The sequence below is a fragment of the Pteropus medius genome, unplaced genomic scaffold (assembly GCF_902729225.1).
Source record: "Pteropus medius unplaced genomic scaffold, Ma_sr-lr_union100, whole genome shotgun sequence".
NCBI classification, from domain to species: domain Eukaryota; kingdom Metazoa; phylum Chordata; class Mammalia; order Chiroptera; family Pteropodidae; genus Pteropus; species Pteropus medius.
In genome coordinates this window covers 67,697-92,582 of record NW_024354061.1, presented here as the reverse complement: position 1 = coordinate 92,582, position 24,886 = coordinate 67,697, and the positions used below count along the sequence as shown (strand labels likewise).

The following is a 24,886-nucleotide window of genomic DNA, read 5'->3' as shown; positions in this document are numbered from 1 at the left end:
TGAAGATGAAATACATACTTCTATTTGAAGATGAATTCCTTCATTACTGGAAACAGAAGTGCACTTCAGATTTCCTCTACAAATCTTTCTAGCTATAAAATTTCCTGTCCCAGACAGTTTACCTATTATTTTGGAAATATAAAGAAGTTGCTTGATTTCTTATTTTAAATGTATGAGTGAATTGTATATTTCTATTCATGAAATGCAAAAATTAATTGTACTTGAATAAACACTTGAGGATATTCGATGTTGCTGGGTAGTTTTGCTCACTTATCTATTTTGCACACTAGATTTTCGGGGCTTGAAGCTCTCTGCCATTCTGCACCAGTGTTGTACGATATGGAAACACTCCTTCACGGGAAATTTTTATGAATATGAAAATTTTTTAAATATATTAAATCAGGTGGTAAGATAAAACAGTATAACTAAATTTTCTCCTATAATTTTGATAGTTTTCAATCTGATTTTGGACTTTGATGCAATCTTAATAGGGGAGATAACAACTTTATTATTAAATGAGGCTAAAATTACTTTGGACATAGATTTCAAGTTTTGCTCAACAATATAATTATCATAATTAATTCATTATAATTTTAATATAGTGGAGCTATACAGGTCTCCTTTTATTCTGCACAATTATTTTGAGATTCATCTCATGTTGTAGTTGACATAACAAGATTATTTTAATGTAATTCTTTTATTTATAAAGTTTTATTTTACAAATAATATAACAATATATTTACAATGCTATAAAATTTTTTAGAATATATAAATAGTGATTCATAATTAGTAAAATACATAAAATATTGATTAACCCAAGCAGAAGTCATTTAGAAATGTTTATAAGCATCAGCTGTTAAATTTACAGATGTTGTGGAACCAAAGTTGTACACAGTGGGACACTCATCATGAATTCTGAATGATGTTAAATGAGAGAATGAAATAGCCAAGTAAATAGTAAGTAGAAACCTGTCTAATCATCTTCCTCTGAATCATCAGCTACTGTTGAGCTGAGTTTAATTACTCGGTGTATTGGAGTATTAACAGAATCATAATTCCACCCCTTTCTCATAAACAACTTCTCGAGCACACCGGGCATATCGTAGCCCTTGCTTACAATGAAGTCTTTAAAGGCAATTGTTCCATAAAGATCATCAATAATGTCTGGTTCACGGTTCTTTCCAAAAATCCCACCTTCATCTTCAAGTAAGGGGTCAAGCAAAGGTTCATCATTTATTAGTTTTTTCCACAGCTTGGGTTTCAGGTACCATGCTCCATACCTCATTTTCACACGGTTGGGTTTATAAGGATCATATGGTTTCTGCAGTTTCCTCTCGCAGCTGTCTTCTTGTAGGGAGAATTTTCTCTCTTTTATAGGATCTAGCTGTATACTGTACCTTAATTCCAAAGGAACTTGGCTTATTTTCTTTATTTTGCCAGTACCATAGGTTGGGTTGCACTCATGGCCAATATCAAACTGTTTCATAATGAACTCTTCATCAATGCCCAAGTCTCCAAAAGTATCAACCCATCTGCAGAATTTACGAACTGCTCTCGGAATTTTTCTGTGAAGAGGAGAACCTTTGGGAAAATCCTTTGTGTCTGACTTCTTTTTTCTCTTTTTCTCAGGAAGGGAATTGTCGGAAGGTTTCAGAGGAGTCTTCTTGGGAGGTTCCAGGTAGATTTCAGCCGGAGGTTTTTCACGAAGCTTTGTGGGGGACTTCATTCTTTTCCTGGTGCCCTGACAATAAGTACATGTGTCCTCCAGCTTCTTGTCAGGATCGAGCACTTCCAGAACATTTAATAAGAGGTCTTCAGGTAGATCTTCCTCCAGATTCAGGTAGTGAGTCAAGGGACACTTAGTTAGGCTGGCTTCGCTGTCCTCTACGAATGCCTTCCGTGCTTGCTGGGCTGGCGAGAGTGTGGAAAACATGTCTACTTCCGCGGGCAGCTTTTTCCGACTCTTTTTGGAGGCAGGTTGGGAAACTCTATGATCAATTATAGGGAGAAATCCCTCCATAGGGCCGCGAGTGATCATATTTTCACAAGGTGGACAGCCCATCCTGAAGTCATCCAGTCCCTCTTTGACAAATATCCACTGCCGGCTATCCAGGGAGGTGGGGAACTTCAGCAACCTGTTCTTGTGCTTTGCGAAACACTTGGAAGGTAACTTGTCCTGGTACCAGGGCTTACAGTTCATTCCCAGGGGCATTGGTTCCAGAGTCCGTGGCCCTAACAGCCATTTCTTGTCCACCATGGTACCTCTGGCGGCAGGGCAAAAAGCGGCCTTAGTGCTTTGTTGTCCCAGCTGCTCTGGTTGCTAGGAGACCGCTTACCAGATGCACCCAGATTCTTTCCGGAGGCGGGTCAATGCAGGCGCTGACGTGCAGCCCTCATTTGCCTAGGATGAGCCACAAAGGTATATTCTTTTTTGTGGTAGACAATTGTATGGACATACCACAATTTATTTATCCATTCGCCTTTTGAAGAACATTTGGGTTGTTACCAGTTTGAGGCTATTACAAATAAAGCTGCCATGAATTTTTCACATGTTCACATATTTGTATGTGCATGTACTTTCATTTCCCTTGGGTAAATTTTAGCTATGAGTGGAATGGCTGGAGTGTATGATACGTGTTTAACGTTAAAAAAAAAAAAAACTTTTCCAAAGTGGTTGTATTATTTAATATTTTTTCTAGCAGTATATGATAACTGCACTTCATCCACATATCCCCAACACATGGTATGGTTGGTCATTTCAATTTTGGCTATTCTAATAGTTCTGTAGTGGTATCTCATTGTGGTTTTAATTTGCATTTTCCTAATGACTACTGGTATTGAGCATCTGTTTATGTGCTTATTTGCCATTTATATCTCTCCTTTGGTGAAGTGTCTTTCAAATTTTTTGCACATTTTTAAATTTTGTTGCTTGATATCTATTGAGTTTTGAGAGCTCTTTGTGTATTCTGAATGTAAGTCCTTTATCAGATATATAACCCTGTAGAATTTTCTCTCCATCTATGGCTTGTCTTTTCATTGTCTTAACAATGTCTTTCAAAGAGCAGAGTTTTTGCATTTCATGAAGTCCACTTTATCAATTTGTTATTTTTTGGATTTGTAGCTAAGAAAAATGCCTATCCAAAGATCAAAATGTTTTTTTTTTTTGCATTTTGCTAAAAGTTTTATAATCTTCGGTTTTACTTTTAGATCTGTCATCTATTAAAATTTATTTTTGGGTGACGTAAGATATGAATCAAATTTTTTATTTTTACTTTTCTGCCTGTGTATATCCAATTGTTCCAGATTCTTTTTAAAGAGTTTTCTCCACTGAATTACCTTTGTTACTTCATAGGTGTATGTTGTCCATATTTCTGTGGGTCTATTTCTGGACACTCTTTTTCGTTTCATTGATTTATCTATCTTTACACCAATTCCATGCTGTATACTTAAAGCCATTAAGTATAATGCTAGCTTTAGGTTTTTTGTAGAGATCCTTTTTCAGTTTATGTTCCTTTTTTATTCCTAGTGTTCTGAGGCTTTGTGACAAATGTTTTATGTCAGATACTTGGATTGTGTCAAATGCTTTTTCTGCACCAATTGAGATATTCATATAGCTTTTACTTTTTAGCTTGTTAAAATAATAAATTACATTGATTGATTCCCAAGCGGTAAAAATACTTTAAATTCCTGAGATAAACCCCACTTGGTCATGATGTATTATCCTTTGAATATACGGTTAGATTAGATTTGTTAAAATATTCCAAAATATATTCTTATCTATATTTAAGGGGGATATCTGGTGTCTCTTCCTTTAATTCCTTTGCTTAGCTTTATTGTCAGGATAATGCTGGCTTCACAGAATGACTCGGGAAATATCCCATCCTCTTCATTTTCAGGAACTATTCGTGTAGGATTAGTATTGTTTCTTCCTTAAATATTTTGTAGGAGTCACCAGAGAAGCCATCTAGGCCTGAATTGTTTTTTTTTTAACTATAAATTTAATTTCTTTAACAGATATAGTGATATTCAGCTTATATGCTTTTTCTTGAATGAGTTTAGTTAGTTTGTATATTTCAGGTAACATGTTTTATCTATATTTTCAAAATTATCGCCATGAAGTATTCATACTATTTCCTTGTTATCCTTTAAATATCTATGGAATCTGTAGTGGTGTAACCTCTTTTATTAGTGATTTTCGTAAATTGTATCCTCTTTCTTTTTTTCTTTCCCCCCCTAATCAGACTAGCTAGAGAATAATACATTTTATCAATCTCTTTAAAGAAACAGTTTTTTTTATTTTATTGACTTTTCCCAATATTTTTTCTGTTTTCTGTTTGATTGATTTCTCCTCTCAACTTTGATCTATTGTTGTGTTTCCTTTAATGATCTGTTCATGGTAATGTAGGCTTTTTCCAATATGCACCTCAAAACTCTTCCAGTCTCTACTTATTACCCAATTCCAAAGCCACTTTCATATTTTTAGGTATTTTTTTCAGCAACACTCACTTCTTGGTAACAATCTCTGTCTTACTTCTTTCAGGCTGCTATAACAGAACACCATAGACTAGATAGCTTGGCTTATACTCAACAGAAATGTATTTCTCACAGTTCTGGAGGCTGGGAAGTCCAAGTTCAAGGTGTAAGCAGCTTTGGTATCTGGTGCATAGATAATCATCTTTGTATTGGGTCCTCACATGGCTAAAGGAGTAAAGGATCACTATAGGAGCTCGTTTATAAAGGCACTAATCCCATTCATAAGGGCTCTACCCTTATGACTTAATCATCTCCCAAAGTCCTTACCTCCAGATACTATTACATTGGGGATTAGGTTTCAACATATGAATTTGGAGGGAACACAAATATTCAATCTATAGCATTTTGACATTCATTAATTTGTATATATTTTATAACCTTTATACTACTTTTTAAATTACTTTTACTTAACACTCTTAAATAGATTTTAACATATAAAAATCTCATACATTTACCTATGTAATTATCAATTTTATTATTCTTCATTCCTTTGTATAGATCAATACTTCCACTTGGTTTTCTCTGTGTATGGAATTCTAGGATGATAAGTTTTTTCTTTCAGTACTTTAAAAAGTATGATTCTATTGTTTTCTTGTTTTGTTTTAGATAAGAAGTCTAATGTCACCCTGATTTTTCTTTTGTTTATACCTAATGTATCTTTTTTTTTTTCCTCTAGCTGTTCTCTTTATCATTGTTTATGAGCAAATTGATCATAATGTGCCTTGGTGTCTTTTTTTATGTTTCCTGTGCTTGGGGTTTGTTGAACACCTTGAATTTGTGTGTTTGTAGTTTCATCAAATTTGGAGGTGGAATTGCCATAATTTATTACTTCAAATGTGTTTTTCATCCTGCCTTCTCTTATTCTTTGTAGACTGCAATTATCCATATATTGGGTTACTTGAAGTTTTGTATAGCTAATTGATGCTATGCTTATTTATATATTTTTCCCTCTGTGTTATATTTCAGATCATTTCTCTTACTGAATCTGCAAGTACAATAATCTTTTCTTCTGCAATATCTAATCTCATGAATGCCTTCTAATATGTTTTCTCATCTCATACTTTGAAACTTTCATCTTAGAAGTTTGGGTTAGTTTGATTTTTCATGTCTTTGCTTAATTTTTGAACAATTAGAATATAGATATAACGACTGTTTTAGTGTTTTTTCCTGCTAATTCTAACATTTGTTAATTCTGGGTTGGTTCTGATTGATTGATCTATTTATTACGAGAAGCATGTTACTGCCTCTTTCACCTTTATTATTGGATGCCAAAAATTGTGAATTTTAGGTGGAGAGGTTCCAGATAGCTTTGTATTTTTATAAATACTTTTTATCTTTGTTCTTGGATGCTGTTAAGTTGCTTGCAAATGGGGTCTTTAAGATTTTATAGGTAGAAACAGAGTAGTGCTCAACCTATGGTTAATTACTCCCCACTACTCAGGCAGAACCCTTCCATGTATACTATCCAATGTCTGTGAATCTTGATGCTTTCGAGTCTGCTGGCAGGAACAGTCTCTATTCCAGGATGAGTGCAAGGCACTGTTACTTATAATCTTTTTAGATGGTTCCTTTTCTGGCTTCAAGTAACTTCCTCACAAGCGTGAGCAGATCAATAATCAAGTGAACAACTGGGATAGGGGTGGGGCTCTAATATTTCTGGAGTTTTTTCTCTGCATAAAATCATCTGCTCCAGTTTTGAGAACTCTACCCACCGTGTTCTCCAAAGTCTCTTACCTTCATCTCCTAAATTTAGAGTGACTGTTGATCTCTGCCTGGGTTCCTCCTCCTTGATCCATGCCCTGGAAATTTAAGGAATAATCTGGGGCAATCATAGGGCTCACCTCATTTATTTCCTGTCTCTCAGGGATCAATCTCTGCTGCCTGATGTCCAGTGTCTTACAAAATATTGTCTTAGATTTTTTCCCATAGTTTTTGGTTGTTTCAGAGGGTAACTCTGGTCCCTTTTTCTCTATCTTAGACTGAGGAGAAAATACAATTTACTTTTATTTCCTTTGTCTCCACAAATTTGTTAAGCTATCCTTCTCAAAAGTCACCAAAGAATTCTTAATCATCTAATACTTTATCACATTCTTATCATTGATCTCCATCATTAAAAATGATGAGTCATACCCACCTTACTGAAATTTAGATTCTTCCTTAAATTTCATACCATTCTATTTTACTTTTTCTCTAAATGCTCATGATATACATCCCTTTTAAAATCCTCAAAAGGAGTACCACATTAGGTGTTATTTTCACAATTCTAATCAAGCATAGCTTTTCTTTTGTTATCACAAAAAGTCTCCGATACACAAATTACAGATTAGATATCATTCCTCAATTATGGCTTGAACATATATCTTTGTTTAAATGCATTTAGTCATTTATTCTTTTTTTTTAATTCAAGTAAAGTTGGTATACAATATTAGATTAGTTTAAGGTGTATAAATATAGTGATTCAATATTTTTATACCTTACAAAGGAATCACCCCACTACTTCTAGTAATCATCTGTCACCATGCAAACTTAACACAATATTAATATTTTTTAAATTAAGTTTATTAGGGCAACACCCTTTCAGTATTAATTATGCCTTATGGTTTCAGTTCCTTACTTTCCCAGCTTAGATTCTGTTGTCCACCACTATCACTTGTTTGAGTATACTTTTAACTCCCTTCCTTTCTCTCTCACTCTTATATTCTTCTAATAAAGCCCCGCCCTGGTTAAGTCTTAATCTCTATCATTCTCGCACCTGAGCCCAAACAGTTAAATATGGCTAAAGAAAACCACATACCACACTGACTAGTTAAGTATACTGCATAACTCTTAAATGATCCTCAATACTAGCTGAAAGTTCTACTCCATTTCCCTCATCAATATATTCTCACACTTTCTAAAATGACCATTTTAATTCTGCCAATTACCCAACACAGTCTTCATTCTTCCCTCTCAAAGCATTGCTTAGTACTCACTGATAACATAAAAATAGAAGAGAACCTCCTTTTCTCCCTGTCACCAAATCTACCAGGCCAGCCACATCTGTACCCACATTCCCTATCCCTTCTGAAGCAAAGGATGAACTCTGTAATCTACCAAGGCAAAACCTTTCTCTTGTGTATTGGATCTCCACATTTTGCCTAATCAAATATTTGTCCTGTATTTGCCCCCTTATTTTTCTTTCTTGAAGATAATTACTATCATTCAAACACACACACACACACACACACACACACACACACAAAGACAAAAAAAGGCTCTTTCAACTCACATCTTCTAAAATAATTGAACAAACAAAATAAAAATAATCTTGACCTAATTTTTCTCTCCAGCTTCCACTTTGGATTCTCTGTTCTACTTTATAGAAAAGTTAACAGAAAAAGTTGATTATAAATCACTGTTTCCACTTCTTCAACTCCCATGTTCTCTTTAATTCATTCCAATCAGGATTTTGTCCTACTATCTTTGTGAAACTGTCTTGAGAAGGTCACCAATAAGGTGAACATGGCAAAAATCCAATTAGTATTTTCATCTTATTCAAGAGTATTGAACCTAATAAGTAATTCATACCTTTTTAAAATACTTTTTTAACTTTGTTCTTCTAACACCACAGGTCCTGTTGTTCTGCTCTTTCTCCGTTATCTTTTGAAATTCTCCTATTTCTGACCTCAGTGTTGGATTCACCCGGAGGTCAGTCTTGGGATTCACTCCCTAGGTAATTCAATTATCATGATTTTCTATATTATATATACCTTTTAATCCCCAAATTTGTATCTTCAGTGGTGAACTCCAGCCTGCTATAGTCAATTGCCCATATGACACCTCTATTAGCATGTGTAACAGGCATTTAAAATAAAGCACGATCAGAAGAACACTCATAATTTCCTACCTCTAAATTTGCTCTTCTTGCCATATTCTACATCTGAGTAAATGTCATCACCACTCACCCAGTTGCTCAACTTCTCTAATTCTATGCTGAAGTTTGATATACTTTCACTATGTATTCCCAAAGTGAGTACTTCTCACCATTTCCACCTTTACTGCTCTTCTCCAAGCAACTATAATATTTTGATTGACAATAGCAAGAGTCTCTTATCCTGCCTTCTTCCTACTATTGTTTTCCTGCTATAGATTATTTTCCACATAGCAAACCAGTGTGATCTTTTAAAAATAAAAACCAAGTCACATTCCTCCTTGATTATAATCCTCAAAAGGCTTCCTATTGGGGAGAGGAAGATGTTCGGACTAGATAAAAGCAGGGTTCATCTCCTCCCAGGTCCGCATTGAAATTACAACCAAATTATAAAATAATCAACATGGAGAATCACCTGAAGTTCAGCTGTTCATAACATGGTCCAGGCAATTCATCTGCAGATGGTTCTCCAAGGAAACCATCACCCACTCCAGTCAATGGATCCTGTACCATACTGCTGTCCCCTAGACTGGCATTGAAAGCTGTTGCCCCCTGTTGACAGAGAGCAAGTATAAGGGGCCCAATCCTCCATCTTTGTTCCTCCTCAGCCTGAAGTAGCCAGAGAGGTCATCAGCCCAAAACCCCAAAGATTTGAGTCCATAATACTTGAGGGGGGAATGTTAATAGCTAGTCAGACATGAGTAATAGGGAGAACAAAGGAATAGGGACCCAGCCTAGAGACCGCCCAAAGAATACCCTATTGGTAGCTAAAGAAGTCCTCTTTCATCCTCAGAGACAAAGGAAAGGACAGTCACAGTCTTAGCTGGCCTAATCCGGCTACAGATGCCTGCGCAAAATGTCATCATAGTACTGTTTCTGCCTGGGAATTCATGAATCTAATTCTAACAGACTGAATTCTGGGTAAGCACATGCACACTAGGCAAAGTTGTATAGCAGCCAGGTGTCAATCAAAATGACCTCACTTGCCAATCACCTAGGAATGCCTTTGGAACCACCCCAACACAGCCCCCAAATACAACGCAGACCTTTCCCCCACTCCCGAGTTACAGCTCTCCATCTCCCCTGGCTGTAACCCTTACCACCCCTTAGGGGTACGTAACCTCATTTCCATGTGGTCAGCCGGTTTTAGGCTTGACCCATCTTCTATCTCATAATACGCTTTTAATAAACAAATATTTCTCATAAAAAGCCTCCCATTACATTTTAAAATAAAATCTAAAGTCCTCATTGAGAATGACAACTCTCCCATTTCAGAGCCTTGAATTTGCTCTTCTGTCTGTGTGCAATATTCCTTTCCTGACATTCATATGGCCAACTTTATTCAAGTATCTCTCACATGTCACTTATTTAGAGAGTCCTACTCAGATTACCATACCCAAATTATCACCATCCATCACTACCAGCTTACCCTGCTTTATTTTTAATATCATAACATTTATCTCTATGAGATGTGATACGTATATTTAGTTCTTTATTTCCTCTCTTCTTCTCTAGGCTTAATTGCTCTGTGGGAATAGGGACTTTTTTTTTATCTTTAAACATTTTGAGTCCTATATCGGTTACATATGTTGTAAATAAAAGTTTTTTACCAAACTTTGATTGGCCTTTTAAGTTTCCAAATGATATATTTTGATGAATCATTTTTTTTTTTAAATTAGGCTTATTGGGATAACATCGGTTAATACAATTATATAATGTTCAGGTGTACATTATCATTTGACATCTGTATATTCTATTGTGTATTTACCACTCAAAGTCCAGTTTTCTTCAGCTACCATATATTTGATTCCCTTTACCCACTTCGCCCTCCCCCTGCCTTTCCATATTTGATGCCCTTTAACTGTCTACCTACCCTCTCCTGCCCCACCCTCTACCCTCTGGTAACCACTAGTCTATAGTCCATATCCATGAGTCTCTGTTTGTTTGTCCTGTTCATTTATTACTTTTTGGTTTATATCCCACATATAAGTGATATCATGTGATTTTTGACTTTTTCTGTCTGGCTTATTTCGCTTAGCACGATTATCTCAAGGTCCATCCATGTTGTTGCAAATGGCAGTATTTCATCTCTTCTTATGGCTGAGTTACATTCCATTGTATATATGTACCACAGCTTCTTTAGCCAATCATCTATCGTAGGACACTTCGCTTGCTTCTATGTCCTGGCCACTGTGAATAATGCTGCTATGAACATCGGTGTGCAAATATCATTTCGGATATGGATTTTCAAGTTTTTTGGGGTAAATACCCAGTAGAGGGATGGCTGGATCATATAGTAGATCAATTCTTAGTTTTGTGAGGAACCTCCATACTGTTTTCCATAGTGGCTGTACCAATTTGCAGTCCCACCAGCAGTGTATGAGGGTTCCTTTTTCTCCGCATCCTCTCCAACATTTGTTATTACTTGACCTGTTGATTATAGCTATTCTAACAGGTATGAGATGGTATCGCATTGTGGTTTTGATTTGCATTTCCCTAATAGCTAGCGATGTTGAGCATCTTTTCAAATATTTGTTGGCCATTTGTATGTCCTCTAGGGAGAAGTGTCTGTTCATGTCCTCTGCCCATTTTTTGATTTTTGTTGTTATTGAGTTGTATGAGTTCTTCGTATATTTTGGATATTAGGCCTTTATCGGAGGCGTTCCTTGCAAATATATTTTCCCATTCGGATGGTTGTCTCTTTACCTTGTTGACGGTTTCTTTTGCTGAGCAGAAGCTTTTTAGTTTGATGTAGTCCCATTCATTGATTTTTAGCTTTTACTTCCCTTGTTTTCGAGGTCAAATTCATCAAATCCTCTTTAAGTCCAAGGTCCTTAAGTTTAGTTCCGATGTTTTCTTCTATGCATTTTATTGTTTCAGGTCTTATATTCAGGTCCTTAATCCATTTTGAGTTGATTTTGGTGTGTGGTGATAGACAACAGTCTAGTTTCATTCTTTTGCAGGTGGCTTTCCAGTTTCCCCAGCACCACTTATTGAAGAGGCTTTCCTTTCTCCACTGTATGTTTTGGGCTTTGTTGCTGAAAATTATTTGCCCATATAAATATGGGTTTACTTCTGGACTCTCGATTCTGTTCCACTGGTCCATGTGTCTGCTTTGCTCCCAATACCATGCCGTTTTGATTACTATCACTTTGTAGTATAATTTGAAGTCGGGCAGAGTGATGCCTCCAGCTTCGTTCTTTCTCAGGATGGCTTTGGCAATTTGGGGTCTTTTGTGCTTCCGTACAAATCTGATGATTTTTTGTTCTTTTTCTTTAAAAAATGCCAATGGGATTTTGATGGGGATTACATTAAATCTGTATGATGCTTTAGGTAATATGTTCATTTTAACTATGTTGATTCTTCCAATCCAAGAACATGGAATATCTTTCCATTTCTTTATATCTTCTTCGATTTCTTTTAACAGGGTTTTGCCGTTTTCATTATATAGATCCTTCGCATGTTTCGTTAAACTTATTCCTAGGTATTTTATTCTTTTTGTTGCAATTGCAAGAGGAATTCTTTTTTCCACTTCTTTTTCTGATACTTCATTATTAGAGTATAGAAAAGCTGTGGAATTTTGAACGTTGATTTTGTATCCAGAGACTTTACTGTATTTGCTTATTGTTTCTAGCAGTGTTCTTGAGGAGTCTTTAGGATTTTCTCTATAGAGAATCATGTCATCCGCAAATAGTGACAGTTTGAATTCTTAGTTTCCTATTTGAATGCCTTTTATATCTTTATCTTGTCTGATTGCACTTGCTAGGACCTCTAAATTATATTGAATAACAGTGGCGATAATGGACAGCCTTGCCTTGTTCCTGATCTTAGAAGGTTTTTAGTTTTTCACCATTAACTATAATGTTGGCTGAGGGTTTGTCATAGGTGGCCTTTATTATGTTAAGGTACTTTCCTCCTATACTGATTTTGTTAAATGTTTTGGTCATAAATGGATGCTGTATCTTGTCGAAGGCTTTTTCTGCATCTATTGATATGATCATATGATTCTTATTTTTTAATTTGTTTATGTGGTGTATCATATTAATCAATTTGCATATGTTGAACCATCCTTGTCCCTCTGGGATGAATCCCACTTGATCGTGGTGTATAATCTTTTAAATACGTTGCTGTATTCAGTTCGTTAGTATCTTATTTAGGATTTTTGCTTCTGTGTTCATGAGAGATATTGGTCTGTAGTTTTCTTTTTTGTATTATCTTTACCAGGTTTTGATATCAGAGTAGTATTGGCCTCATAAAAAAAAGAGGAAGTATTGCCTCCTCTTTGATGTTTTGGAAGAGTTTGAGGAGAATAGGTATTAAATCTTTGTTTGGTAGAATTCACTGGTAAAGCCATTTGGTCCTGGACTTTTACTTTTTGGTAGGTTGTTTCAATTTCCATACTGCTGATCGGTCTATTTAGATTTTCCAGTTCTTCTTGATTCAGTCTAGGAAGGTTGTATTTTTTCTCAGTACTGTTCCATTTCTTCTAAGTTATTGAATTTGATGTTATATACTTTTTCATAGTATTCTTGTATGATTCTTTGTATTCTGCGATGTCAGTCATAATTTTCCCTCTTTCATCCCTGATTTTGTTTATTTGTGTACTTTCTCATTTCTTTTAATGAGTGTAGCCAGGGGTTTGTCAATTTTATTAGCTTTCTCAAAGAACCGGCTCTTTGTTTCATTTATTTTTTCTATTGTTTTTGTTTGTTTGTTTGTTTTCAATTTCATTTATTTCTGCTCTAATTTTGATTATTTCTTTACTTTTGCTGACTTTAGGCTTCATTTTTTTCTTCATTTTCTAGTTTTTTAAGATGAAGCGTTAAGTTTTTTATTTGGGCTCATTCTTGTTTTTGGAGGTAGTCCTGTAATGATATGAACTTTCCTCTTATGACTGTTTCTGCCGTGTCCCAAAAGTTTTGATATGTTGTACTATCATTATCATTTGTTTCTATGTATCCCTTGATTTCTCTTTTTATTTCTTCTCTGGCCCAGTTATTCTTCAGTAGCATGTTGTTTAATCTCCATATATTTGTGGTTCTTCCTGCTTTCTTTTTGCAGTTAATCTCTAGTTTCAAAGCTTATGATCAGAGAATATGGTTGGTATGATTTCAGCCCCCTTATATGTGTTGAGGCTATCTCTGTGTCCCAGTATGTGGTCAATCCTTGAGAATGTTCCATGTGCACTAGAGAAGAATGTATAAGCAGCTGTTTTGGGATGGAAGGCTCTGTAAATGTCAATTATGTCCAGTTTGTCTAATGTGTCATTTAAGGATGTTATTTCCTTATTGATTTTCTGTTTGGATGATCTGTCCATATCCGACAGTGGCGTATTTAGGTCCCCTACTATGATAGTGTTTTGGTCTGTTTCTCCCTCTAGTTCTGTTAGTAATGGTTTAAAACATTTCGGGGCTCCCTGATTGGGAGCATAGATATTAATAAGTGTTATGTCTTCTTGGTGCATGATTCCCTTTATCATTATGAAGTGTCCCTCCATATCTCTTTACCTTTTTGATTTTGAAATCTATTTTGTCCGATATTAGTACCGCTACTCCTGCTTTTCTCTGAATGTCATTTGCTTGAAATATCAGTTTCCACCCTTTCACTTTGAGTCTATATTTGTCTTTGGAGCTGAGACGTGTCTCCTGGAGGCAGCGATTGTTTGGGTTTTGTTTTTTGATCCATTCTGCAACTCTGTGCCTTTTTATTGGTGAGTTCAATCCATTTACATTTAGGGCGATTACTGAAATATGCGGTCTTCTTGTAGCCATTTTATCTTTTGTTTTCTGGTAGCTCAGTGTTTCCATTGCTTCCTTGTCCATGTGTTTCTGTTTTCTTTATTTTGGTTGGCTTTGTGAGTTTTTCCCTCTTGTCCTTCTTATTTTATGTTATATACTTCAGTTCTGAATCTTTGGCGTGTGGTTACCATTACGAATATGTAAAAGATAGTTATATATATATACAGTCGTCCATTTTCTCCTGTGCATGCCTTATCTCTACTCCCCTTTGCGAATTTAGATCTTTGAATTCTCCCCTTTTTAGTCATTGTTATCTCAGTTTGTCCCTATGTATGCTGAACGTTCATTACTATATTGCTATAGCAATTCTCTTCTTATTATTTAAGTTTATAATGCCCTGTTCTTAGTAAGGGTTGCACTCCTCTGCTTCTATTTGCCTGTACTCCTAGTTGTGTGTTTGTTTATTTATTTATCTATCTATCTATCTATCTATTTATTTATTTATTTATTTATTTATTTATTTATTTATTTATTCATTCTGTCATTTTGTTTTAGGTGAGCTGACCCCTTTCAGTATTTCCTGTAGTGCAGGCCTCATAGTGGAGAATTCCCTCAATTTTTGTATGTCTGGAAAGGTCTTAATTTCTCCTTTATATCTAAAGGAGAGCTTAGCTAGATACATTATTCTAGACTGGTAGTTCCTTTCACTTCATAGTTTAAATATTTGATTCCATTCCTTTCTGGCTCGTAAGGTCTGCCCTGAGAAGTTCGAGGATAATCTAATAGGTTTTCCTTTATAAGTTACCGTTTTCATCTCCCTGGCTGCCCTGAGAATTCTGTCTTTGTCATTGTTTTTTGATAATTTTAATACGATGTGTCTTGGTGAAGGCCTTTTGGGGTTGAGGAAATTGGGTGTTCTGTTGACTTCTTGAATTCCAGGCTCCAGCTCATTCCTTAGATTTGGGAAATTCTCATCAACTATTTGTCTGAAAATCCTTTCTAGTCCCTGCTCCTTTTCCTCACCTTCGATAATGCATGCCCATTATTCTTATGTTTCCTCTCCTGATGGTGTCAGCTAGATCTTGTATTTCTCTTTCATGATTTTTCATTCTTCAGTTTCTCTCTTCTTCCTTCTGATTTATTTCTATATTTCTGTCTTCGATATCACGGATCCTTTCTTCCATTTGCTCTATTTTTCCCAAGCTTGCTATTTCATTTTTCAACTCTTGCAGTGTGTTTATCTCCAGAAGTTCTATTTGGTTCCTTTTGAGGGTTTCAATCTACTTGCTCTGCTCATCTAGGTGTATTTTCAATTCCTGAAATTGTTGATATGACTCATTTCGGAACTCACTGAGTTTTTTCAGAAGTACCATCCTGAATATCCGTCATTTAATTTGCATATTTCTACGTCTGTAAGCTTATTTTCTGGAGATTTTTCTCTTTCTTTCTGAGATGCCTTGTCACCTTGGTTGTTCATGGTGTTTAATGGACTATTTCTTCTCCTGGGCATTAATGGAAGTATATTCCACTTTTCTTTCCAGAAAGAAGATTTATTATATAAAGGTCTCTCTTTAGCCTGTTGCAAAGAAAGCACTTTTCTTTTGGTTTCTAGTAGGTGGCGTCTAAGCCTCTTGGATCCCTGCTTTATATAAAGCCTTAATAATGCCTTTATATAATGCCTTTATTTTCTTGTAGATATTTAATCATGCTCTCTACCCTCAGTTTCATTTCCTGTCAGTGTTAACAACAGTTTCGGTAGTGTTTGCTGATTCCCCTGGGGCTCCGTGGTGTTTGGTCTCGGAGGGTATGGGGGGGGGAAGGGCCTTCTGGGTTGGGGTTGGGGGCTGCGGCTTAGCCTCACTTTTTGCAACTGTGGCCAGTAAAAATCAACTGTTGTTTTTCTCCCATCTGCTTCTCTGCTTTCTGCCCTGACAACTGGGCCCTGCTGCTGGCTGCTGTTCAGGTAATTCGACGCACCTTCTCCCCTCTCTCTCCCCTTACAGGGAGCTCCAGAGGCTGTGAGAGGCAGCTTCTTTATTTCTCCCAGTCCACTGCCTGACACCGGGGTTCTGACCTGTGGTAGCTCTTATGTGCAGATCTCATGCTCAGACATGCTGGTGTGCAGTTTGAGTGGTTGTTTTGTTGTTGAATTTTAGATGTTCAGCTTATTGTTGTTTCAAGGGGAGAGATCTGGGGACGTCTCTCACTCGGCCACGTTTCCTTTCAATCCAATATAGTACTACTTTTCAATGAACTACATTCTATTACCTTTCAAAGGTGTACTTCAAATTTAAATTCCATAAAAGAAATGAGATTTTACATCTTGAATAATCTCACCCTTAGTTTACTTAAGGAAGGCATATTGATGTTTGGTTACTATGCATAAAAATTCTCATGTAAAAGATTTAAAAGTTTATTTTTATTCTGTCAAAGGGAAATCTTATATCAGAGTCATATTCTAGAAATCTGAAACCTGAAAAATCTAAATTTAAGAAAATACAAACTAGAGTATATTTGACATAGAACTGTTTGTGTGAATTAATGTAAGATTGTTAGATGATGAACTGTGATTAAGGGGGTGGGGTGGGAAGAAGCCAGTGAGAACTGCTTTCATTGCAGACCCATGCTCATTCTCTGCGACAAATCAAATATTGTTATTCCCTAACTTAATGTTAATGTTAATTTCTGATGCCTCACAAACAAAATGATAATAGCCTTATTTACAAGAATTAATAATTTTCATGAATATGTTATAGTAATTTATAAACCGTAGTTACATCAGGGAACATTCCACATTTTTGTTGAAAGGTTACGAACTCAAATGCCCACCTGGGTCAAGGAGGTCATTTAAATGTGTAAAATGGGTCAAGGGTTTACTAAGGAATGTTGAGGACAGTGATAACATAGCACGTAGAGGCTCCACATAAAGGCATTTAATTTAAAACATTTAAAAAATATTACGAAGGCCAACTCACCTTGGTTGATATCTAATTTAATTAATTAGCCATTTTAATGGGGAAGAAAGTTAGTCTCTCTTCATCATGTTCAGGCTGCATTTACTTCACATTTAACTTCCACATTTTGGAGTCATGTGGAATTCTGAATATCATCACATGGAGGGATATTACAATCAGCAGTGACTCTAAGACCTGATGATATGCCTCAGGAATGTTTGACCTTTGAAATATTAAAATCAATAGGCATATTTTAAAAGCATTCATAAAGGTCTAAATAAATAGGTTTTATTACTTTAAAATATCTATTTTATTCTGTATATGAACATGTAATATCTTTCTTTCAACTTAACACACACACACACACACACACACACACACACACACATATATATAATAACATATATAATACATATATTTACTCTAGATTAGGGTTCAGCAAATTTTTCTGTAAGGTCAGATAGTATTTTAGACTTGCCACATGATTTCTGTTACAATTACTAATTCTCTCATTGTAGTGCGAAAGTAGCCACAGACAATACATAAACAAATGGGTGTGACTGTGTTCCAATAAAACTTTATTTAAAAATACAAAAGTTGGACTTTTCAAAGAAAAGTGATATTTTTCAAAGAATAGTTTTTAGTACTAATTTTTTTTAAAAAAAAAAATAGATAAACCATTAATAATTATCAAAATCTTTGATGGTTAGCCCAAATTGAGAAATTGATAATGGATCTTGTTTCTGAACTTTAAAGTGGGCTTAGTTTACTATCAGAATCCTTCAGAATATTTTCAAGTTGTTTTGGATAAAGACAATATTATGCCTCAAGGCCAACCCAGTGTTGTACAAAGTCCAGACAATGTGAATGTCTGCTCCCATGGGAAGGCTTATTACTTGCACTGTCTTGCTGTGAAAGGTGATACTAAAATGCAAACAGGTTTTACTCAGTTTTATTATTATTTAAAATTGTCTATATTCAATAAACTTTATTATTGCCTGTACTCATTGCCTACACCAAGGGACAGACAGTTTCCACTCATCCTTGGAATACCAGTTGGGGCCAGCCTACATGACATTTGCTGACATGGTTAATTTGAGGCTGTGAGAAAGCCACAAACAAATACATCATAAAACACCTGAAATTCTATCATTAATAATAGAAATAATAATAATGACAGAAATAGATAAGAATTACCATTTATTGACTGCTACTATGTGCCAGAAATTATGTGTTAAATGCTTTACTTATACGTTAGGGATGAGGAAATAGAGTTTCAGAGAGATTCAATAACTTGTCCAAGACCACAGAACAAGTATGTAGGGAATCTAGGACTGGGTATAGGAAGTGAGTAGGGTGGAGAAGGCTGTGTGGAAAAATTCAGGAAACAGGATGCTTAGAGTGTTGAGACGAGAAAGAGTTGCATGAGAAAAAATATGAAAGGGTAGGGTTTAATTGAGAGGGCATTTTTTTTTTATTCCCATGCTCCCTCTCCCCTTTGGCAACCATCAGCTTGTTCTCTATATCTACGGGTCTGTCAAGATTAGAGAGCATTTCACAAGTGTTCACGTGGCTCCTTTTGTTCCCCAATGTAGCCTTTCTATTTACCTATTTATTTATTGTTAAAAATATACAGAGTGCTGCTAATATTGCTACTCTCACAGTAGCCAGGGTTTTGTATCTGCTGAGACTGAGGGACATCCACTTGTTCAGCTTGTAGGCTATATTACAAACAAATAATATAAACCATAAAGCCAAAGTGATAAGCAATTATCATATAAAATTACCCAGAAAGAAAGCTTACTCCACATACCTTTAGAATAATCTTAAATAATTATGCAAACCTTCTTAATAGCAATTTGACACAATATTAAGAAAACACTGAAACAACATTCACAGACGTCATCATATTGTGCAATAATTAATTACTATAGTTTGATTGTTAAATAAGAGCACCTTTTCCAACTCATAAAAATATTTTAAAAGTGAGATGATTACATAAGATGTAAAGGTAGTTTGGGTCTCATAGAAAAATTTCAGCATTTAACATGCTCAGGGCCTTATATATTTCCTGGTTCAAAAGAGGCATGCCTTATTTTGGCAATCCAGATGTTGTATCTTCTTTCTGAGACTGTAAACATTTTAAGTATGGACATAGCTGCCATGTAGTAAAAGATCTCAACTAAGATGAATATTAAAAATACCTCTAGTGAGAATAAAAGGAAAGGAATAGAAAAAAATAAAATAAAATCTGTCCATAGTTGGCAAAAAGGAAAGGGAGAGACAGGAACGGTATAATCATATTCACTAAAATTATGAGTAAATGTAAAATTGATAGGTTTTAAAATTAAGAGACTAAAAGTGGTTCTCCAAATTCAGGGTACACCTACATCACCTGGACGGATTGTTACCCAGTAGAAGGTAATAAAAGTGCTTATGCATTCATTCTGTACCTATGTACCTTAAATGACATAGTAGTACACTGAAAATATAGATCATAAGTAATCTCAATTCTCAAGATTGATGTGCTCATTACATAGAACAAATTGAGGGATTAAAATTTAAAAAATCTTATCTTATTTTCTAGTGGCTGGCAAAAAGTTTCCTGAATGGCTTCACACTATGGATATGAAAAATGCAGAATAATCAATAACTTCAATTTTCCACTAGTGCTGATTTAATCTTACTCCGTGGCTTCTAATACATTTGTAGTTTTTAAAGAATTAAAAATTCACAGAATAAACACACACACAATCAGTTAAGATACATGTTACCACTAATGTCTACTTTACTTGGTAATGTCTAATACTGGAAAAATGGGCAAAATTATTCAATATTATTATTATTTATAAATTATACCACTTTAATACTAGTTATGAAATATAGGCTATTATTTTATATTAATAATCATATCTCTAGAATAATTTAGAATCCACATTCCACATTAAGGTCCAAATGTTAACATTAGCTACTAAAGCTTAAGGTGAACATACAAATGTATGTGTTCAATACACACATACACACACCATGGTTTTCTAAGATATTTTTGAACATATCACAAAATATGAACTGAATTGTTATTTTATAAAAATAGTTATAATATTATATTATTATGTTTTCTCTTGCTCATTTGACTCAATAGCACTCCTTTGCAAAAAGATAGTATAGGAAATGCTCGATATCATCCAGCTATGAAAGTTTTATAAAACCAAGTATCCCATACAGACATTTACTCCAATGAATTTAGAATGTAATCTAACCAAATATATTTAATGGTGTGGCTAGAAAAATCACCACCATGGATTATAAAACAGTGTCTATGGGAAAAAAAGGAAGTGGACTCTTGGTTCTGCATAGAATCTTGTTATTCCTTTTTTCATTTTCCTCCTACATTTGTAACAACTGGATAAACTGAGTTTTTTCTTCATCTTGTAGCTGCAATCACTGTAGACAAAATGATTAACTTAAATACTTACACTGATGTGATCAATATATTTATCAATTGATAATGACCCAGGAATTGACTTTTATAATGTGAGGAATTCTGTACCTTGATTCATTTATATGCTATTGTCTTTTTTCTAAAAGTTGGATATTGTGAAAACCATATAATTTCATTCATATATGGGATATAAAACTGAAAGCAACAAACAAACATGACAAACAAACAAAAACTCATAGACACGGACAGTGGATTAGTGGTTACTAGAGGGGAAGGGGTGTAGGTGGGAGGTAGATTGGAGTAAAAGGGGTGAAATATTTAGTGACACGGAAGGAAATCTAACTTTAGGTGGTGAACGTACAATGCAATATTTATACAGCAAACTGTTGAATTGTACACTTGAAACTTATTTGATTTTTTTAATCAATGTCACACCAATAATTTTTAATTAAAAAATAATTTTAAAAATTAGATATTGTGAATGTGGAAAAGAAAAAAGACTCAAGCGGAAATGCCACATAGGGAAAATTAGATTCTCTGCAGCATAATTGAGGGATACGTTTGATTAAGGACCAAAGTGATGATTTAGGGGGGAAATAAAAGCAATGATAATTGATAAGAGACCTGGTAAAATAGGGAAGCAATTACAGATTATTTTGAACATGAAACTGACATTTCCAGTTATCATTACTGATTTTAGTCCTTGACAGTTAAGATGAGGAATGATAAACTATGTTTCAATAGCTGCATATATAAGAAAATAATATTCCCTGCCATCAGAAGCTGCTCTCAGCAGAGCTTCCCTCTTCTACTCCAGGCCAGGGATTTTACCTCACAGATGGTCAAAGGGAAGAGAATTCTTCAAAAATTCTTTTTACTAGTTCTCTTTCCATCAATATCCAGTTTCAACAGCCTCTTCCCTTCAAATATGCTGCCTCTGGCCTCACCAAATCCACTAGTTATTCCACAACACATCTTCAGTTCATGTCCTTCAAGGAATGCTAGGCTTTGTCTTTAAACTCAATCCCTCTTTTGATCACACACACACACACACACACACACACACACACACACACACACACACATGTGTGTGTAGATATATATATGTATATATATGTATATGTGTATGTGTATGTATATAATGTGTGTATGTGTATGTATAGATACATATATGTGTGTATGTGCATGTATATTGATAAATGATAGATAGATAGATAGATAGATAGATAGATAGATAGATAGATGGAGATAGAGATAGAGATAGAGATGATAGATAGATAGATAGATAGATGTATTACTGTCAATTGCTTAGGAGAATCAGCACTCTTCTGGCAGGAGAAAATTAAGGGATAACATTACTAATGGAAAATCGAGTCATACAACTGACAGTATTTGCCAGATTATTAATGAGCCTTTCTTCACGGGTTGTTTGTCATGTAAGAAATCAGAACTTAAGAGCACCATCTGCATTAGCAAAAGTGAAATATAGATCATCTTTCTATCTAATGAATATATTCCAATCCATTAATTTTGGCAGGAAGCTACTAAATATCAGATATTTCTTAGAAATTTGAAACTCTCTAAATAGATTTAACTGACTTTAACTATTCAGAGACGTATTTGGAAAATGACAAAAGCCTTCCAAAAATAAGTCAAAAAGACATTGTTTATTTTTCATATACGAGCGAGAATTGAAGAATGAAAAGCTCAGAGAGAAGGTAATAAATGTGAATAACACATAGGAAACACTACACAAAACTTTTATAAGTTGTGTTTTTTCCTGAGTTTTAACATGACTGGTTGAGGTAATTATATTTTTATGAATGAGGAAATCAGCAAACAGGCCATTGAGATTATGGGAGAAAAATTTAGAAAATTAAAAATGAGAGCACATTATTCATGTCAAATTATAAAGAAGGTTGATCACAGTAAATATAAGTTTATTCTATTGACACTCTGGGTTAATATTATAGTAAGGTATGGAATCATAGGAAAATTTTTTATGAATTACGCTTTTTTCCTAACTTGTTTGGAAAAAAACTTACACTTGATTTTAGTAAAACAAAATATCTACAGCTTCAACCAAGACATTCTGGATCTTTAGGTCAACTAACATAATTGTACCAAATATATTTTCCCTAAATATAATTGCTATGTAGGAAAAGGTATTAGAACTTCTGTAGCAACTTTGGTATCTGCGACGATAGAAGTAAAGATTTTAAATAAAAAATTATTAAATACATATGAATATTTCAAAGTAAATACATTAATACATATTCTATTATCGACTCATTAGTAACTAATTTATACATTGGTCATATATACAAAGTTGATAAACAAAGTGAACTAAAAAAGATTTTTGGACTCATTAGATTAAAGTCAATGTCTGTTATAATCATTCAGCACAAAGCTGGACATACATGATGAGGTCCTAAATAGTTACTGATTAGATATGTGGTGTGTTCATGCCATTCCAACTCAGTGTTCTCTATCTGTATTTGTGAACTCCATGAATCTATTCTTATGTTTACATCTAAATGAACGATTACTGGAAGTATTTTCAAGATTATCTCGATCTCTTTATACAGACACACAGATATGGTGTTCATATTTGCATGTGTGTTTTGAACCATGTTGAGTGTGATTGTTCCTAGATTGGCATGTTCTAGTGTAAAAAGGACGATTGTCCCTTGTCCACCCTAATAGTCACATTTACTATTATACTAGCTTCAAAGACTAAAATTTCCTTTTAAAGTGATGACTTGCAAATGAAAAATAGAATAAAATTTCAGTTAGTGAGATTTTCAATGGTATGTCATGAAAACAAACTACATTAGAATAAAGCATCGCTTTACTTCTCACAAGTTAATAAAAAATAACATGGACAGACAATATTTAAATGATGACTTCCACTAACTGAAAGCAAATTTACTTTATGAATCATCCTATGAACTAAAATATGTCAATCGTTTCAGTAAGGAAGAGTGGTCAAGACCTGAGATGGTCCTCATATATCAGGGTATAAAGGCATGCACAAAGAGAATTTGAATCTCAGCATAGGGAAAAGAAGTCATAGATCTAGTCTCAGTGAGAAGTAATTATGTTTAAGAGAAAAAGCATAATCTGAAACATAATTGAAATTTCTTAACTTTAATTTTATTTTTATAGTTTTATTTGCATATATTTATAAGTTGTTAGTTTTACAGTTATAAAAATGTACCTTTAAGCATAGATTTTTTTTAAAAATCTGTACCATTTCTTTTGTCTTCTTGCTTCAGTTCTATTTTTTTTTTTCTGGCTTTATTGAAATATAATAGACAATTAGTTGCTTGTATTTACACTGTACAATTCAATGAGTTTTTTTCAATTATAGTTGACATACAATAATATACCAGTTTCAGTTGTATAGCATAGTGATCAGAGATCCACATAACTCACCAAGTGATCACCCCACTAAATCTAGTACCCCTCCTCCCCCTTACATGTTTATTACATTGTTAACCATCTTCTCCATGCTACACTCTACATCTCCATGTGTATTCTGCAACTATCAATTTGTACCTCTTAATCCCTTTGCTTTTTTGCTGTCCCCCAACCCTCCCATCTAGTAGCCCTCAAAATATTCTCTGTATCTATGAGTTTATTTCCACTTTTGTTATCATTGTTGTTTATTTTATTCTTTAGATTCCGCATGTATGTGAAATCAAAGCATAGATATTTTTATACCCAGTTTTATGTTTGTACATATTAAAATAAAATTATAAGAATAATTTGTCACCATTGGGTGTCTTTGATTTTTTTGCTTCCAAAAGAGACATAGTTTAAATACATATTCAACATCCACTCCCACTCTGTTTTAATTTGGGGAAATAATAAAACTAAAATTTTAATTGGGCACTCAGTACTTTAATTAAGGTTTTTGAGCCACTACTATGTGAAATTTAGCATCAAACAAGTTAAACAGTCTTTGTTCTAAAGGAGCTCATGGTCCAGCCAAACTTTCTAAACTACTTAGAGAGGAATCCAGTTCAGAGTGTCATTCTCTGCTATTTATAAGATGTGTGCTTGCTTGAACATGTTATATACTCTCTAATTCATAATTTCTTTATCTGTAAAATATGGGTGATCATAAAAATTAACTCAGAGTATATCTATAATAATGAGATACTGTAGAATGAACAGCCCAGAAACAGATAATATTGATTTTGGATTGATACATCACTTTTCCCTACTCCTTATTAAATGATTTGTTCATACATATGCATGCACATACACATATAGACATATATATGTGCATATACACACAATA

The 24,886-nt window shown here is 34.4% G+C and overlaps 1 protein-coding gene across 1 annotated transcript; it reads right to left on the bottom strand.

The window, feature by feature from the left end:
• Window positions 1-973: 973 nt before the first annotated feature.
• On the bottom strand, window positions 974-2,257 carry LOC120594058 (protein FAM47E-like). Its single transcript, XM_039852090.1, has one exon. The coding sequence runs from the start codon at window positions 2,255-2,257 to the stop codon at window positions 974-976; it is 1,284 nt and encodes a 427-aa protein (XP_039708024.1).
• Between the last annotated feature and the right edge of the window lie 22,629 nt (window positions 2,258-24,886).

What these genes read in the sequence shown, in the direction of transcription:
- LOC120594058 (XM_039852090.1), bottom strand. Translation starts at nt 2,257, where the DNA reads ATGGTGGACAAGAAATGGCTGTTAGGGCCACGGACTCTGGAACCAATG.